The sequence below is a fragment of the Onychomys torridus genome, chromosome 9 (assembly GCF_903995425.1).
Source record: "Onychomys torridus chromosome 9, mOncTor1.1, whole genome shotgun sequence".
In the NCBI taxonomy this organism is placed as follows: domain Eukaryota; kingdom Metazoa; phylum Chordata; class Mammalia; order Rodentia; family Cricetidae; genus Onychomys; species Onychomys torridus.
In genome coordinates, this window is record NC_050451.1 from 66,883,243 (window position 1) to 66,902,960 (window position 19,718).

The 19,718-nt window shown below is 38.1% G+C and overlaps 1 protein-coding gene across 5 annotated transcripts in view; it reads right to left on the reverse strand.

Annotated features, from left to right (window-relative positions):
- The window catches only part of Akap11 (A-kinase anchoring protein 11), a 45,691-nt gene that overhangs the window by 9,303 nt on the left and 16,670 nt on the right, over nucleotides 1-19,718 (reverse strand). For 2 of the 5 annotated variants that reach the window (XM_036198656.1, XM_036198657.1), the window contains exons 4-10: nucleotides 17,150-17,197; nucleotides 15,270-15,404; nucleotides 13,688-13,952; nucleotides 8,649-13,119; nucleotides 5,869-6,024; nucleotides 1,306-1,392; nucleotides 558-604 (exon numbers count right to left, since the gene is read on the reverse strand). In XM_036198656.1, coding sequence (XP_036054549.1) covers nucleotides 558-604; nucleotides 1,306-1,392; nucleotides 5,869-6,024; nucleotides 8,649-13,119; nucleotides 13,688-13,952; nucleotides 15,270-15,404; nucleotides 17,150-17,197 — 5,209 coding nt within the window. The remainder of the gene's footprint in view (nucleotides 1-557; nucleotides 605-1,305; nucleotides 1,393-5,868; nucleotides 6,025-8,648; nucleotides 13,120-13,687; nucleotides 13,953-15,269; nucleotides 15,405-17,149; nucleotides 17,198-19,718) is intronic. The other 3 variants (XM_036198658.1, XM_036198660.1, XM_036198659.1) reach the window with 3 other exon arrangements.

The window sequence follows — 19,718 nt, forward strand, 5'->3', positions numbered from 1 at the left end:
TCAGCTCATGTAAGCTTAACAAAAATACCAATTCTATATGTTACCAATTTGAAGAAAAACATGGGAGTTATAGTTTGACTAAACTCCTGGTCCCAGCTAAGTAGCACTGTTCTGAGACATTGTGAAATCATTATTACTTGGAGCCTGATAGAGAGGCAGGTCACTAGGGTAGGCCTTTGAGGATTACAGACCCTCTGCTCCTGCTGGGTTCCTGGCTTGTCCCTCCTCCAAACACCAGTTCCCACTGCCATGCCTGCCTGAAACTCCTTCCCTTTCTGCAAGCACTATGTCACAGCCACAAGCAGAGTAACTAATACACAGAGTAATACACGTGCTGTAATTACAATAAATTAATTTTGTAACGTCAGTAAGGATTTTAGACTTAAATTTTGAAAACAAAAATGTATCCTAAGCTTTTTCCTCAAACTTTCTGTCTCTGAGACAGGGTGATTCTGTGGTGTTTCATACTAACAATCCAAATCTATCTATAAGCAGCATAAATACAAATCATAAAGACATACACAAACAAGGGCTTAGAGAAACAAACTGTGACTAACCTTCCACACCATCCTCCTGATCGTCATCTCTATCATCTGGTCCATCACTTTTCAAAGAAAACAACAGAAGTAGTTTAAAAAAAAATCTTAATTAGTAATAGATTAAAACCACTTCTCAGAAAAGTAGTAAGGAATGAAATGTTACAATATGACATATGACATTTAGAAAGAAGGAAATGACAATCAAAAGGAAGCTTTGCTTCTCACATTATTTCATGTTAAAATCCGAATTGCACAGTGCCTACAGAAGCCCTTCCTTCCTTATCATGACATTTAAAGCCAAGCAACTTCAAATGAAGGTGAAATATTCTAATTTGGTTTTAAGTAATAGACTATTTGAGTATCAGAGAATGCCATGAATAATGAAGTATTACTGCTTCTACTAATGCCATTTAACATGTTTTAAAACAATTTTTCTACTTTTATTATATATGAAATTAAACTACGTAAGAAAACAAAACAAAACAACAGAAATCCTGTAGGAAGCAAGCTCTTTTTAATGAAATCATTGGTAGAATGAAAAATAGCAAGCAGAGCAACCCATGCAAACAGTCACACATTTTGCAATTAGATGTCAGTCATATTTCAGCTAGTTGAATTTTCATTAGATGTAAATGTATCGAGCAGAATCATGTCAAAATTCAGGAGAAAAGCAGGTTGATACAACATATTGGCTCTCTTAAGAACATGACATCATGCATTAGTGGTGAAAGACTCATCAGTTTTTAAATGTCTAAACTGGACCAACCTGTCTGATGTTGGAAAGGATAAATTGTCCTCATACAAATCTCCTTCTAAACCAAGACTGCTCCAGCTACTGCTGTTACCATTACTGCTGGAGGGAGAAAAGAACAGAGCTGAACTAGAAAATGAAGAATGAGACCACCTGCGTTTCCTTGGGACCACTTCTGTCCTAAAGCTGCCACAGTGGAGTGGAGCATCCTTAGAGGGGACAAGAGACTGTCACTGCTATTTCATAAAGGATAATTGGCAGGGATGCAGACTAGGGTTTTTTTCCCCCAAAATAGCGTTTCTCTGTGTAGCCTGTCCTGGAATTTGCTCTGTTAGACCAGGCCAGCCTTGAACTCACAGAGATCCACCAGCCTCCACTTCTCAAGTGCTGGGATTGAAGGCAAGTGCCACCACTGCCGCTTAGAGGTTCTTTTCATTGTCCTCAAAACATCATGGAATTATTCTAAATTTACATTTGTTTTGCAGATTAAGACAACAGAATTTTTAGAATCACAAATGACTAAATGATACAATTAATATCTCATGGCAAATCTTAACATGTAATTTATGAAAAACAAGAACAACAACAACAAAAAAAAAACAATACATTTTCCTACTCCTCAGTTTGGACAAATTTAAAAAGGAAAAGAGACAAGTTGAGGTCCTCTGGGATTGTGAATAGTACAAACAATGATAAGGTGTGGGGGAGACTGTCTCAAACATTCCTTGCCTTCTGATTTTATAGAGCTCATTACAACATGTCAATTGTCTTTATTTCTTACATTACACACAGTAGTAAGCAGGTGGCAAACAGCACATATTCTCTTCAGAAGAAAGCTAGAATAAGCAGGGCTTATTTAAGCAATACACTTGGCTAGCTGGCTGGTCACCAAAGCCACACACAGCTCGAACTTCTTATATTACCTAGCCAAAAGAAGAAGGAGACTACTGTACTACAACTGCAGCAAAGCGTTGTTCGTAGAGGGGGAAAAGCAACCATATTCAAAAACAAAATTATAGTCTATTTTTCCGATTAAAATTTTCAAGTGTAACTTAAAAATTCTAATCATTCCTAATTATTAAAATAATTAGTAAGCACATTAGTTTGCAGTGATAAGCAGGTTTACTCCCTACTCTCAGCTAGTCAATCATAAGCTATCATCTACACAAACCTAAATTTTGGTTAACATGAACTCACTTTGTCTGCATCAGTAAACGTTGTCAAAGTAACCAAAGTCATGATTACCTAAAATTCTAAGTAGTTTCTAAGTATTCTCAAGTAACTTACTTACCCATTTTCATTTTAATATCAAACTTTGACAATGCATTTAAGAATAAAAGTCAAACAATGCCATCTTTTCAACATATATTCAAACAAATATAATTCCATTATAAAACCATAAAAATAACCAAAGTTTTACCATCTGTCTGTTATTAGGCAAACAAAAACAGAAAAAACAGTAATACAGAACAGACAACTATAAACAAAAAAGAGAATTAATGACTTCAAACCTTACCTACTTTAAGAAAATGGTTTTCTCCCAGCACTCGGGGAGGCAGAGCCAGGCGGATCTCTGTGAGTTTGAGGCCAGCCTGGGCTACCAAGTGAGTTCCAGGAAAGGCGCAAAGCTACACAGAGAAGCCCTGTCTCGAAAAACCAAAAAAAACAAAAAAGTTTTCTAAACAAAAAAAACCCACAAAATTAAAATTCATACCCATATTCTATTAACAATGATTTTTCAATCTATTCAGTAATAAAAATCCATCATTTAAGTATTAGATAAATATAAGAAGTAACAGAAAGAATAGAATGCAAAATCTCTCTAGCCTCATCTTGCTCCTATTTTTCAAAGTGGTTCAGATATGAAGTCAGTTATCTATAGAATACATACCTTTAGCTAATAGAGCTCACTCTAAGACTGTGATATTTCATCTAAGTAGAATACTTCCAATGGAAGGAGTTACTGTTGAAAGAGTATACCAGAGCCACACAAGCAAACCAGAAGTATGAGCGATCACCCTACCTTGAGCCAACATAAAAGTAAAGCAAAGCCTGTTTTTCTTTTCTTAGTGGACTTCCTATGCTGTTCCTGATCCACTGTGCTGCCGCCACTTTGTCTTTTCATAGCTTATTTCTAGAGCAGGTGTACGCTCGAGGCAGTGATAGCTAAATACTGAGATCATTCATTGTAGCTTTGACTCCTATCATGACTACTATATATTCTGATACAAAAATTATCTTAAGAGCTGTCCAATTCTAGCCTCCTCTCTTATCTAAATACAAATTTTCTATGTGTGATGTGCTGGGAACTGAACCTAAACCTTGCAAATGTAGGAAAGTGCTCAACCACTAAGCTCTTGACTTTACAACTCTAAACTGGTTTTTGTTTGTTTGTTGAGATAGGGTCTTGCTAATCTGCCCAGGATAGCCTTGAACTTATAATCCTCCTGCTTCAGAGAGTTACAGACATAAAACAACATATTTGCCTCTAATATAACTTTTTAAAAAGGTCACAAGCTATTCAAAAATCCCAAGACAATCACATACAGGGGTCTGCTTCTCTTTGTGACTGGTTAGTTAATTACACATACTTTTAAAACTTTTGTTAAAATCTAATTTTTAAAATTGTTGCTCTTTACTGAACTTCCTATTTGGAGTGAAAGTTCACCTTGATATCTGTACCTGAATGAACAGGAGCCACAGCAAAGACCACTAAAAGATGTAACCTGTAAAGCTACTTCTTTCAAATGTGGTCTCCACAGACTTGCCCTGAAATCACTGAGGTGCTTATCAAGGACAGATTTTTCAGAACCCTGCCTGACCCAATGAGTCAATCTCTGGAAGAGGGGCTCTGGAAACCTGTGTTCAATAAGCACACTATCAATCCAGAATGAGGCCTAGGAGCTGTTTCATGCCCAAATCTTAAAATTATGTAGCATCATTAGTTGATGCTGACAAGTGAAGCACAAACCTTTTCTGACCAAATAACTCTCAAGCCAGATGTGCTCCCTACCTGAGTTCACATAATTAATTTCTGAACCTAAATGCTTCTGCTCATATTAGGTATAAATTATTTCGGCCTCAGCCTGATTTGGTATTGGTTCTGCTATGAGACTGTCATTTCAGCCTTGTTTCTGAGTCATCCATTCTATACATAAACTAATACTACAGGCAGTGAAGGCCAGAGCCCAGTAAATGCTTCCCCTCACATCACTGGCTTCTCCCCAATTTAACTAAAAACCGAGATTTCCCAGGCGCAATGTCATGGCTCTGCTGAAGTCTCACAAGTTTGTTTTTCTTAAAGAAGAGAGGAAATTTAAATGTTAATATAGTATTCCAGATAGGGCAAATCATGATTTGTGACCCTGCTCTACTGTACCCACTTTAAAAACTACTTTTTGCATCTAAATTGTAAGAAATATTGATGATTCCCATAGCGTAAGAAACACAGTAACTAAGAAAGAGGGGAAAAAAAAATGTGTATCCAAGTTCCAAACCAACCCTCTAAGTCTTAGGCTAAGGTGGTGTGCTCTAACAGGCCAGAGGTTATCTCCTTTCTTTCCACCACCTTAACCTCTCCTCCAACTTCAGGCTGTTTTCCTGCCTCTCCAGCAAGCATATTCCAAGGGTTTGTCAACAGCAACCTCATACAGTCCTTTCCACTCATACCTCCTGGCAGAAGTATGCTGAGAACCTCTCCCTCCCTAGGGTTCAACTATGGATGTAACTTACTATTTCAATTACCAGTTAGTTTGAGTAAACACTTCATAGGAAGTCATAAGCTAACCAAGAATTCCTTTAGGCAGAGGTGGGAATATAAGAAACAATTATATCATAATAAAATATTTCAAAAATGACTGTTATATACAAAGTTAACTAAGAAAATTTACATATGAAGTAAATGTCTTCAGGTATACAAAACTCTTATTTTATCAGATTCAATTTTTGTATTTTCAATCTAAGATGCTACATAAATGCTCACCACTTTGTTCCTAGCAGAACAAGTCTAAGGACCCTTTCTTCCTGCCCCTAAAGATACTATTTATTTTAGTTTGCATCAAGAAAACTTTAGGGTTATCTTGATGCCTTTTACGGCTACCTAACTGTCCTTTTCCTCACTCACTAATGAAAGAAAGTATGCTCTTTAAAGTGATAAATTATACTCCTAAAACATCCATGAAATCTTAAAACATAAATAAATCCAGTATCCACAATATTTTTTCAAGTCAGCATTCAGCACACCCAAAGAACATTAACTCTGCTCCCTACAGTACTTAATATGTGACAAAACCATTCAGAAGCCAGGCACAGCAATATAGTTCTTATGCCTATAATCCAGCTCCTGAGAGGCTGAAGGAGAAACTTAACTTCAAGACCAGCCTGAGCACACTAGGAAAGCCATCCCCTCAAAAAGAATTAAAATAAAATCAAACAAAAAAGGCAAACTGGAAGCAATAATGTTAGAAGTATAAACAGACTGTCACATTGAGAATTTTCCAATAATGACGTAAACCCACTGTTCACTTTGCTGAAGTCTGAAGACCTTTATCACATCATCGACTATAAAATCAGAGTTACCTTTCACCGAGATGATGAAAACTGCTGCTTTCATCCTGATGGTCATCCTCAAAACTTAAGTTGGACCAGCTACCAGTACTGTCCTCACCAACACTGAGATTCAGCTGTTGGCTGCCAAATGACTCAGTTGACTGAAAATCTTCTATTTCTTTTGAACTAAGAACAGAACATATGGTAATAATTTTAAAAATAATTGAAGCAACACAGATTCTGATGAGGAAGTAAAATGATAAAGATGACTCTAAGAAATTACATTCCAAGTCATACCAACATCCTATGAACACTTCACTGCATCTGAAAATAATGAGACTAAGTCTGCTACTTGAGAGACATCCTTATGTATTGTTTAATCTACGTTCCGGGTTCACATTTTCAACAAGACACAGCTCAGAAGTACACCTTACTACAAAGTCTAAGTGTATCATCTGCCCTGTAAAAATAGTACCTTCATTTGTATTTGAAGGAGCCTCCTTCTGGCTTTTAGAATAAGAAAAGCAGCTTGAAATTCTAGTTGTCTTAACCAAGCCTATATTCAAACTAGATAAATCTCTTCAGGAAATGAATCATAACATCTTTCTTAGCAGGAAGTGATGGCACAGGCCTTTAATCCCAGCACTTGGAAGGTAAAGGTAACAGATCTCTGTGAGTTCAAGGCCAGCCTGGTCTACACAGTTCTAGGCCAGCCAAGGCTATATATTATAAGCCCCTATCTTTAAAAAAGTCTTTCACTTTTTTAAATGAAGGGACATTCATATTTTTATGACATAGTCAAAAAAAGGCTCATTTAGAGCAACTATACTAATTGTCCCATCTGTATATGTATATATTCAACACAGTTCTAGTGATGCTTTAGGCAGGAAGAGAAAAACTACCAGTTTTCTGATCAACCCCTTCCTTTGGCTTCAAAGCAATGTCCACTTGCTCACCTATAATCCCAAGTCACTCAACAGCAACACAAGCTCCCTACTGCATCCCACACATACATTCTCACTTCTTTGCCTAGATCCCAGCACCCCTAGATTCCCAATCATTTATTCTACCTTCACTTTTGGTTCTTGGCCTACTTGTTCCTCTATTAGTTTTGCTTCTCTGCTACCTAATTCAAAAATGCAAGCCAGCCCCGACAGTTCTTGCTCATCTCTGTTAACAACACTCCCTTTCTTGAGTAAGAAACTTACATGTATTTTTTAAATTATTTCTTTTAAATTATAATACAATTACATCATTCTCCCTTCCCCTTTCCTCCCTCCAACCCCTCCCATATTACCCCTCCTTGTTCTCTTTCAAATTCATGGCCTTCTTTTTTCACTTATTGTTGTTACATACATCTATGGAGATGGATAGACATACAGATTCCTAATACGGAAATTCAGCCTGCTTGGTCTATGTGACCGTCCTTGTATGTTCCAGGGCTGACCATCTGGGACTGGATGACCAGTTGGTGAGCTCTGACCTGGGAGGACTGTCCCACTCTCAGCACGCCTGTAGCTCTTCAGGTAGGGTCGAGTAGGTTTCTGCCTGTCCACATTGGCATGTCCATTGTTCATCCTTATTCAGCTCATTTATCTGCTGTTTGTCTTATTCTACTCTAATAAAAGCTGTCGGAGAACACAATTTTTTTTTTTTTTTGCCTGTTTCCTTTATTTTATATCCCTAAAACCTAAAATAAGCCCTGAACTGCTCCTGCCCTCCCCACTTTTTAGGCAATTCTCACTTTGTATTTAGGATACAACAATTCAGTTAAGTTCAGTATAGCCATCCTATACCACAACTTTATTTTATTTAGCACATTTTCCTCTTACCTATCACGTTTTTTTAAAAAAAAGAAAATGATCCACAGGAGGAAGTTAAAAGGAGGGTGTGTAATGACTGCTAGGTAACTGGGCTCATAGTAACTGAAAATGAAGTCTAGATATATTACTGTTCTAAAATTCCTCTACAGTATGCTTTCCTATTTGATATTCATATGGCACCCTGGTGAGCATTATGGGTTTGTGGCATTTAACTATATATTCTACTATTATGATTACTTCCATTAATTAAATATTTATGAGAAAAGGGACATTAGTGAAACCATTCAATTAATATCTTAGCAAGTAATCTATTCCAATCAATCATTCTTCAACCTTAAATCATTTTAACTTTACAAAATGTGAAGCAGAACTCCAAACAACCGCAAGGATTTTGAACAGTTCTTAGAGAAGCCTGGCACAAATGACCAAAGAGACATAGGAACCGAAGTCAAAACAAGAGTCTGTGCAAATATGAGCCTGGGTAAAAACAAGCTTACAGGAAGAACTCAATGTATAGTATTAGCCAGGTCTAAAGAAGAAAATGAGCATTCTGAAGAATGAAGAGCAAAGATATTGGCTAGGTCCTGGAGTGAGGGCTGAGGAACTCCACCTAGCTTCCTCTTATGAAGCTGCTATGATAGGGGAGAAAGAATAATAACAGTCCAAGACCACGTGTAAAAAGCTGCTTCAAGCACAGAACAGACTTTAATCTCAGAGTAGTGAATATACTAGTCTAAATTCATGAATAAAATTCACCCATTTATTTAATTTGACCACTTCTTAGTTCTGTGAATTTGAGATCATTCTGTCCTCTAACTCTCTCATCCTTCAGCCCTGTAAATGGATGATCATGTCCCTCAAGAGAAACTGGGAAACAAGTACTTTATGTGAAAACCATGCACAGGATATGAAGCCATACAAAAATGAACAGAGGAAAAGTTAACTTTTCATTTTATCACAAGACCTCAAAGAAAATTTGAAACCTACCTGCTAACAACATGCTCAGCATTTGTCACAGCTGATGTCATGATGTCTGTGGTAAGGCTGTCAGCAAAGCTAATGCCATCTTGTCCAATTCCACTATCAGCTGCCAGACTGGTATTGCTCAGCTCTCTCTCTGCTTTTTCAATAGCTTCAGCAACTATCTTCTCTGCAAGCACTGCCCTTTTATCAAGATTAACATGAATCTGAGGCACATCGAGATGAAAAATTCTTGATTTCTGATGGATGCTACTAAGTTTTGAATGTGAGCCTGGCTTGGCATTTACACACGCACTCTGCTTTAAAAGTGGCTGAGAGGGACTTCTGCCACAACCATGGAGTTCCTTAAGGTCACAGTATCTACAAGCTCCATTCATGAGTGGTGACAATTTTTCTGCATAAGTGATTCTATCCGCTGATGTAGTCTCTGGAATGTGGGAAACTGCAGGTCCTACACTTAGCTCTAAAGTGTCATCCACTACTTTTCTAGCATACTGTTCTACAGTTTGAGCATTCTCTCCATGCCCATGTCCACTTAAGCTGCCTGTATTCTGGCAGAATCCATGGTTTTGCAAAGGTTGATGAGACGTCAAAAATTCTGGTTCAATAATATCCTCACCCCTGTCAATACATGTAGATTTTTCAAAAGGATAGGAATCTGCTGAGGACTGTGGCAAATCAACTGTAGTTGCTGTCAGCTGTTTCTTAACATCTCTTGTTATGATGCTAGCAAGAGAGGCTGAAAAACTGTGAAGTCCAGAAAGCTCGTTTCTACATGGATCCTGTGTCCTTTCACATGGTTGGTATTTGCAAAGATGGCCGCTGCTTCTTTTTCTTTGTCTTTTTTTATCTACTTCCTGGTGACGCTCTTTATTTGAGAACACCAACAGTTCTTTGTTTATTTTCACAGAAGGGCTGTGCAAAGGGAACATTTCTGAACTGCACTTCGTTTTTTCTGTCTTAGCTGCTTCTTGCACTCCTGACTTGACAGATCGATAGGCCAGTCTACTGGCATACTGATCCATGATTAGCTCACCATTGCCACCTTCCTGTCTCAGCACTTGGATAACATGACCTGCATATTCATCTGTCACACTTTCACAACTGGGATACTTGTATGTCAGACCAGGCGAACAACTTGGTAATGAAAGAACAAACTGATCTACTTCTCTTAGATGTGCGACATTCTCCACACCCAGCTTCTCTTCTGCTTTATCTCGGCCAGCATCAACAGGACAACTGTTCCTCTCCTGCCTGAAAAGCATACAACATCTAGCTTTTGCAATGTTCTCGGCTTCTGCAATGACATCAGCTGCCATGTCGCTTGCAAAGCTGCATGTCTGCATGTTTTCCTCAGAGTGATTTAAAGAAGCAGGCAGCACACTTCTTTGACTCTGCACATTTAAGTGAGGGTTTTGAACGTTGGCTTCTTGAGTCACTTCATGATCTAAATGGGAGGCTGCCATTTCAGTTGCAAGAGTAATGATGTGTGTAGCTAATGCTTCTGCAAACTGAACTTTCTTCCCCGAGTACTCTGATTTCAAATCCATTTCAGGGTGCTCTTCACCTTCACTGCTTTCAACTTCTTCTGAAAGAGATCGCATGAGTTTCAACATGAACTCTTCCTTTTCTATAGTATTTTGTTCGTTCTCTGACAAACTACCAACAGAGGAGTTGTGAGGTGTAGAAGGTGGTGTTGCAGGTGCAAATTCTTTGGCTAACTCCCCCTTGAGCTTTTTAGTTAACTTTTTGATGTCCCATTCAGAACTAGTCTGGGATGGTACTAAAGGAGTTGATGGAGGAGTATCAGGTATTACATTTTTGTCTCTGATTTTCTGTTTATCTTCCACATGCAAACCATCTGCACAGGTAAGCACTGCAGATGATAAAGCATGTGAGTGACGGAAAGAGCTTTCCTGCCCAAAAGACAAGGGCTCAAGTGCAGTATTATTCAAATTATGCCTTTTCACTGGTTTATCCTTCACAAGTTCTTTCAAGTCAGATTTCTGACTTGTCATCATTGGACAAGGTGGCAGTGTCTCCGAAGAAAATCCCAAACCCACAGACTCTTTACATTCTGGAACACAATGCTTTCCAACCAAGAGTGAACAGTGAGGTAAGTGATCTGCAAAGTCAAGGAATTTGGGAGATTCCTCCAAGATCAATTGTGATTCTTCCCCAAGAACAGGCACACATTCCTTACTAACTGTTTTGTTATCTATATTTGGAAGCATTGATTTGCTTTTATCCAGGGAATGTTTAATAATAGACTTTGATAACTGCTCAGCAAACATGTCCTTACTGCTAGCTTTGCTCTGCTGTGGTGCTGCTTGGTCACAAAGGGAAAGAGGACAGGCTTTTCCCTTTGTTTTAGTTAAATAATCTCCCTGTGCATCAACAGTTTTTGTAGCTTTGAAGGTTGTCATGGACTCTAAGGTTTCATTGACTATTGTATGTACCATTGCTGCAGAAAAGTTGCTAATAATCACAGGTCCCCTAGTTAATTCTGAAGGACTCTGTATGTCAGTTTCACCGTTGGTTGGTTTGAAGTCATTCTGGTTACATGGATTGAGTACTGAAGGTAGAAGGGTATTGCTGAGACAATCCACTTCCTCTTCCCTGCTCTCTGTGGTGATGTGCTCTGGGGTAGAACCACCATTTGTTTTACTATGCTCAGACGACGGATGAGCCTTGGACTGATACAAAGTCGATGAGATATGATAGGGGAGAAGGGCACTGCCTGCCAAGGGTACTGGTATGGAAGTGACAATTCCCGAAGTACAAAACAAGGCCTGCTGGACTGTGTACTCCTTCTTATGCTCCTGCACTGGTTTTGTCATCATAATTGCTTGGCTGCTAAAGGATGAGGAAAATGTGCAGGTCTGTGTAGGTGGCACTACACTTTCTGCACTCACATACTTGACATTACTCATAGAAATATTAGCTGCTGCCTTCGTTGTGAAGGTCACATCAGTCTGTGACAGCTCTATGAATGCTTCTTGTATTACAGATTCAGACAGATCTTTGGCATAGGACTTCACGACTTTGTCTTCAAAGTCAAAGGACGGACAGTGTTGAGATGCAGGTGTTGGAGGACATGAAAACTGACACACTTCCATGATGCCTTCAAAAACAAGCTCTTCTGCAAGGTCCGCAGCAAATCTAGCAACTGTGTTTGTAAACATCTGCTTTTTCACATACTGTAAATCTTTCAAGGCATTTGATAAGGCTTCACTCACCAAAAGACTAGCCAGGCTACCGATGGCTCGTTCTTTCAGTGAAAATGCACACTGCCTTCTAAGTTCATTAAATGCCATCTGAAAAACAGATGATGTCAATTTGACAGCTAAGTGGCACAATGCATTGGTACACGAAGAAACTCCTTTCTGTAAGTCTTTAAACGCACTGCCAAAACTTTTTCCTACAAGATCTGCTGCAAATTTCTGAACGCTGTCTGTAATCATTGAAGATTTATTTTTACACTTACTTTTTTGATGAGAATTTCCATGTTTAAAAGCTACAGTATACTTTTCTTCCCTTTTAATACTATTAATATCTGACATTGCATTTGCACACTGAGTATGAAGAACTGAGCCTAGTACTTCACATGAAAGATTATTTGCATAATCTTCATAAGTGCAATAAATAGGATCCTGATTTTCATGAATCCTATCTCTACCAATATCTGTTTGGCAAAAACATTCAGCAGGAGTACAGCTTCCAGGGGGACTAAAAGCAGAGGCTCGAATAGGGCTGAACAAGCCACTGTCTTCTGACGCCATCACTGGACGAGGGGAATCTGGAGCATCACACAGGTGACCATATGGAGATTCAGGTTTTCGTGGAGTTGGCTTTCTAACATTAGCTGGAAGAGCTGGACGCTCAAACTTGAATTTTTGAGGATTCATGCAAGATTTTTCATGTTTGTGCCCTATCTTCTGCGATGACTTCCCTATGCCAGGATCTTTCATAAATGGACAAGAAGTCTCTAAAGTTTGTTCTAGTTCATCAAACTGATCAAAGCTATCAAAAAACTCACTCACTTCCGAGTCTGAATCCTCTACGTCATCTTTTGTCACAGGGATTTCAGGCAGCTCAAGTTTTGCTTTTAAACTTTTTTGGTATCCCTCTTCATCCAAAAAAATTACAGGACTTGGGCTTGAGCACTCAGACTCTGAGGAGTGGGCAGGAGAAGAAGGAAAGAGTATCTCCTGTGTGTCCCTGCCTTTATCTGAAGCACTGGGTGACCTGTAGAGACTCCTCTGGGTCCAGGGCTCTGAAACTGATGTTGTAACCGATGTTTTCACAGAAGATGTTTCTTTGCATCCCAGAACATGTACTGAAGATGAAGGCTTAGCCGATGATTTCTGCAGTCCATAACTGACCAGCACTTTAAAATCATGAGTTTCTAAATGGTGACCATGAGTAGTCTGAGAGGCAGCATCACACCGGCTCCTTAATGTAGCAATATTTATTTCTAAGGGAAAACAATAAAATTCTTACATTATTCTAGAAAACTTGTTTTAAAAAACTGACATTAAATACAAAATATTTTCATCATGTTTCCTATAATATGGTATTAACAGAAATTTAATTCCCAGTAACACTCAGAAGCAAATGCACCTTTTACTAAAAACAATCCCATTTTGCCCTATATCTTCAAATATATGACCTTTGGAATGCTCAGTGTATTGCCATTTATGTTAGAAAAATTACTAGTGACTGCCAGCTCACTGTTTTGACATTTGTACACAACAAAGCTCCAGATACTAGGTTGTGAGCTAAGCACGGCTTAAATAATAATAATAATAATAATAATAATAATAATAATAATAATAATAATAGAAATTAGTAAATTAAAATATAGCTAATAATGAACCTAAATATCACAGGAAAATTGTTCCTTTGTAATAGGAAAAATTATTAAAATGTTTAAACTGGATCAAATTTCAAAATAAATTTCAACTGTTAAGTCTCCTTTAAATCTTCAAAACCGAACTTTCAACTTCAATCCTTTCGGACCCGGTCTAGTAAAGGGCACACACCGTCATTATACAGCCTTGTACTCTCCTCCTCCTCCAACTGCTCAAAAGCAGTGACAAAGTCATCCTCTATGGAAGACACAGACTGGTTCGTATCATCATCATCTTCATCAGTGGTCTCAAGGGGATGCTTCCGATGCAAGTGGGTGTCCAGGGTGTGTCTTATACCAGCAGCATATTTACTTAGGAGACTAAAGATAAAATCAATTCTGAGTCCTGGTAATGTAGGTGACACTCTCATGACACAAAGCATTCCAGAATGATGACTCTTGGGAGAGATGAAAGAAGATAAAATCAGTTTTAAGTTTAAATATAAAACATTACCTGGAAGTGAAGCCTGGAAATAAGCCAGGAGCAAGCAGTGGGGGGAGGCAAGAAACGCATGCATCCTGAAAGGTTCCTTCATTCTGTAATGTTTAATGATTTTAAGTATTTAATTTTCCTGAAGTTATCAAAAAATATTTATTTTTATTTAAATCTCACTTTAAATTTTTTTCCTTATCAATCTTTTTTTCTCCCATGTATTCAAATTCTTCCCAATTTATCTCCTTAAATGTTATAGAACCCACTATCAATCTAGTCTCTTGGGCAATTATTTTTTTCCTATATTACTGTATATATTTGTAATGTGTCTTACTCAATACTTTACCAAACTCACCCACTACACTGTGAATGCTTGAGAGCAGGAGCCAGGATCTATTTACTTGTTATTCCATTTTCCTCGAGCTCCCAGCCACATCACCTTCCCTCCTACCAAAAAGAACTATCCCTATCTTTTAACCTATTTCTCTGGTATTAAAACTTCCAATCATGCTTCTAGCTTGGATTAAGAGCACAAATCATTAGTTTTCCCTATGCACACTGTATTTTTAAATGCAAACATTGAGAAGTGATTTGTTTTCAAAAAGGGGAAACCAAATGTAACAGCTAATCACCCTTTATGTCCCAGCAAATAAAGCAAGTTATATATGAGTGAACAACATGATCCAGGAAACAAGGTATAATTCTAATCACTAGACCTCAAGATGAACAAAACATCATTTTATAGCTGGAGTAAGTTCTCCAAATTATAAACCTACTCATACAATTTTAAATGTAATACTTCCTAAAATGCAAAGCATTTTTCTTTCATAGTTTATCAAAAACACTTCTAATGAACTAAAGACTATCTTAGGAAAACAACATCATTGTCCATTTTACATGGAAAATCTTTAACCAGAAAGTTAATTGAAGTCCATTTGCTAGAACATGCAGCATGAAACTCATGTAAATATGGGATAGCCATGAAGCAGGAGCAGTCACTCCAGCTATACAAAGAAATCTGAACAGTAACATTTCACTAAAAAATTAGTGTGTGCTTGCATAACACTGACAGGACTTCACAGATGGGAACTTAGTTTATAAGCCATGATCAAAATGATTCTATGCTTCAAGGCTGATAACGCTCTGTTAGACTTCTTATCAATATCATTTCTTGAGACTGAATTAAAATAATAAGAAAAGCGTCAACACTTACAAGTTTGCTATTACTGAGCAAATATAGTAAAAACCTGAAAAAACTGATTAGAAATGATCCATCAGTTACCTGATTTAGAGAACTATTGCTTACATCTGGCGATTTACTGATATCCTTCATACAAATGATTTCATTTTCACTTAGACTGCAGAAATGAAGCGAATTCAGAAGGTCTGGAAGTTCCAGTGAAATTGCAGCTAGATCCTAATTTTAAATAGTAACAGTGACAGCAATGAGTAGCATTGTAGAGTAACACTGTCAAGGTGTCCACAATGTTGTCCTTATCAAAAAAACCATAAAACTGGTCAATAAACCGTCCGATTCCTAACAGCTCACATATACAGTTTATCTACAGATAGTCATTTTTAACTCAAAAATAGAGCAAACTAAAGTTATTCAGTACTGCTTTATAGCCTTTCAAGCATATTGCTGCTGAGCTACCTGATCAATTTTAACAGGGCACCTCATATTTATGACCATTGAACACAACTGTTTTTAGCAACTGTTATCCAGAAATCCTCTGGTTTGACTATGGAGTTTTTCATAAAGAATTCTTAACTACTGAACATCCTTCTTCAGAGCTTGACTTTTAACTCTATAAAATACAAGTCCATTTTCTTATGAAGATTTCGTAGTGAGCCTTCAAAGATTTAGGAAAATTAAAGGAAACTGTCTTTCTTTTTCGTTTCCTCTTTTTTTTTTTTTTAAAGTAACTACTTTTTCCAGTTCAAGAATCACTCAAATTGAGAATAAAGAATAAACAGAGAATAAAGGCTTTTTTAAGTGTGGTCTTGTCTGCAGCTCCTGAGGACCAACAGAACATGTTCCAAGTCTGTGGTTTTCGTTTTGATTTTGAGACAGTGACACTCTGTACCCTTAGGCTGGTCTGGACTCTAACTCAGTGACACTCCTGCACCAGCCTTGTACAGTCTGTTTACATCGTATGTTGTTCTGGGGAGTGTGCCCTATCTGTTCCTTTTGTTCAAGCTATTTCCTTCCAGCTAAGAAAATCCAGACAGTCTAGAATTTGCAGGCATACTCACCAGAAACACTAATGGGAAGTCACAAGCTTTCTTACAACAGCACAAGGAAAAACTGCATTTACAGTGACCTGTGCAATTGTCAAGCTCCCTTCTGTTGACCCCAACCTCAAATACCAATCCCTCTATAAACGCCTAAAAGAAACAGGCTATCAGCATGTGCACAAGTTTATAAATGTGCAAAAACTATGACGTTAGAAATTTGATCTTTTATATTTAATTCTATTTCAATAAAAATACAGGAACTTTTGCTGCTAAAGTCAAATTATGAAAACTACCAAAATATACAAATGGTACATGCAAGGTAGTAGACAGAATCAAGAAAACAGCCTGTGGTTTAAAGCTTTCAGACAAATGATTTTGATAGTCAAACCTAAAGCACCTTTCCATAGCAAGAATTATTGTCAAAAGCCAGGCATGACAGCACACAGTTGTTATCCCAGCATGTGGGAAGTTGAAGTAGGAGGATTTCTACAAGTTCAAGGCCAGATCAAGGATATATGACAAGACCTTGTCTCAAAAATAACAAAAGAATCCTTAATAAAAATGTTGAAAGTGAAAATGTACACATCACATTCACAACATTGATCTCAAACGTCATTTTTGTTTGGGGGGAGCTGGGGTGTGGGGTAGGAGGGAGGTATTCACTATGTAGCCCTAGCTGGCCCAAACACACTATACAGACCAGCCTGGCCCTAGGTTGGCCTGGAACTCAAAGATCAGCCTGCCTTTGCCTTCTGAGTTCTGGAAATAAAGGCATGCACCACCACGCCTAGCTTCAAATGTCATCTTTTAACTTTAAAAGATAACTTAAAATTATTGTAAATTTTGAGCATTAAAGTAAATTTTTCAGTCTCCAAAATTGTTTAGTCTCCCACAGTCTTTGTAAATTCAATAAACTGACCACACCTGTATATGAGCAGCATCTGTTTCTTCATTAAAGCCCAGAAATGTGACCTGAATCAAAAAAAGAAGGATGAAAGAAAGAAGAGAAATCTCCATTAATTTACTTTTAAAGTCTTGTCTCATAAGCATGACTAATAAGCATAGGAAGCATGCTGAGTACCTTGGGCAGGCAGTGTTTCCAGTGAGCAGGGTTTCCCCCACACTATAGCTTTTGAACCTCATCTAGCCCTCATCCACCTTTCCCTCTAGCAAACACAACCAACTGTACCCTCAAGCATAGCTCAGCATCCCCACTGCCATGCCTTCTCCACTCATCCCATCCCACTGCCATGCCTTCTTCCCTCCACGACCACTGTACTTGTCCACTGTCAGGCCACGTGTCCACGCTTCCCAGGTTAGGAGATGCCTGCAGCCTGCCCTCATTTTCATTCAAACCCATGGCCCCCTTCTAGGTCTAGCACATGCCCTGTCCATGACTGCTTCAGGCTCCTGCAGCTGTATCCCCTGGATAGGACTCTTCCTCAGACTTCTAGGCCTGGCTCTCTTCACTCCTACTGCAGCAGCCTTCTCAGAGACCTTCCTTGTGTAGATCCCCCAGGCTCCTTCCTCATTGAATGTGAGTCTACCAACATTCCCTCAACACCCTCCTTCTACTCCCTACCCAAGTTCATAGATTTCAAATTTCTATGGCCTCTCTAATGGCAGGAGGAAATACATTATAAAGTAAAAAGTACAAAATACAAAAAATATGTAATATGCCCATAACTTCTTCCTTATTCTTAAAAACATATGCATAAAAAATAATATTATAAGGCACTGCACCAAATTAGTCAGCAGTGATTAACTGGAAGTTTCTTTCAGATGACCTTATTTTTCTTTCTTCTGTCCTCTGTACTCTTTTTCCTAACTCACAGGATAAACAATAGTCACTTTCTTTTTAAAATTTCCAGTACTCAAATTTTTCTACAAAGAATATAGACTGAAAAGTCCTTTCTTAAATTTATATTTATGCTTTTGTCACCATATTAGCACCTTTCCTTTTGGAAAAAAAATAGTGAATTATCTGCCAAGAAAGTGCTGTGTCTAGAAACACAAAATATTTAAATAATAGCAATTAACCAACTCGGGGAAGGTGGGATGGTTAAAATATAAGACTACACTGAAGACCCTGATTCCTTTCTGATAACTCAGAAGCTAATCAGAATCTAAAATTATCCTAGCACTTTAATTAATTATGGCTACTAATTCAGGGGAGTGTTAGGCACCCTCTAGGGATCTGGCAAACTGTTAACCTGTAGAAGCCTGTCTCTCATAACATTTCCAGGCAATATAGCTTCCCTCCCTAAAACATGGGCACTTACTTCTTTCCTTTTTTCAAACAGCTATTTATGTTCCTAGATTTTATGCAATCACATAAAAGCATGTATTTCTCTATTAAATGAAAGAAGTAAAGTTGTCTAGAGGAATGCGATTAACAGAAAAGAAGGGATGTAAAGAGAGAAGGTATGAGTATTAGGGTATAGGGAACAGATGTGATATATAATATATACCTGTAAGAAAACTTAAACAACAACAACAAAATTTTAAGTCAGCCACTGCCAAGCTGCAACAGTACTTGAGACTCAGAAATACTTGGCTTAAAATAAATCAGTACACTGGGAAAAGGAAAAAAAACAAAAACTCAGGTATTTGAGATATCCATACCCTAAAGTGAGACAGAAATCTCCTTTCAAGTTTCATTGCTGAACACAAAAGAGAAAAACAGCTGTCAATGAGTTCTGGAAATACTAAGGGAGTCAGTCTGCTTCTTCAGGGTGACAAGAAAGACCTCATGAAGGAACAGGCTGGGAACGTGGGCATGGGAACAACCAGGGAATATGGGCTTCAAAACTGAGGGTGAGAGGGCACCGGAGACTTCTCACACATGGCAACAACTGAGTGAATTAAGAGTGGCTCTGACCTTCTTAGATAAAGTGAAAGAGCGAGGCAAGGAAGAGAAGGAAAGTGCCACACCCGTAAGTGGGGAGAGTCAGGTGACAAAACACTCCTCACCTAACAGGTTCACTCCTCTTTCTAGGGAATGACACCAGGTAAAGAATCCCTCAGGAATAGGAACCTCCCACTACCAAGTAAGAAAACAAAACTCATTTCAGCCAGGCGGTAGTGGCACACACCTTTAATGCTGTGAGCTCAAGGCCAGCCTGGTCTACAAAATGAGTTCCAGGACTCTTACACAGAGAAATCATATCTTGAAAAAACAAACAAACAAACAAAAACCCTCATTTCAAAAGCCTGAGCACCAATTTTAGGCTGTGAAGACCTAATATCACTTTTTTTTCTGATCTGGGGTACTAAATCTAGGCTTTGCCCATGCTAGGCAAATGATATATCTACACCTAAGCTATACTCTTAGCCTCAATACTACATTTCTTAATTTGTAATATGCATGTGATGATGGTATACAGATGATTTAAAGAATATCACTCCTTTTAATAACAACAAATTCAAACAGAGATGAAAACATGGGCTATTGCAGATATATATCACATTCCCAAATGGTAAGTATCTTAAT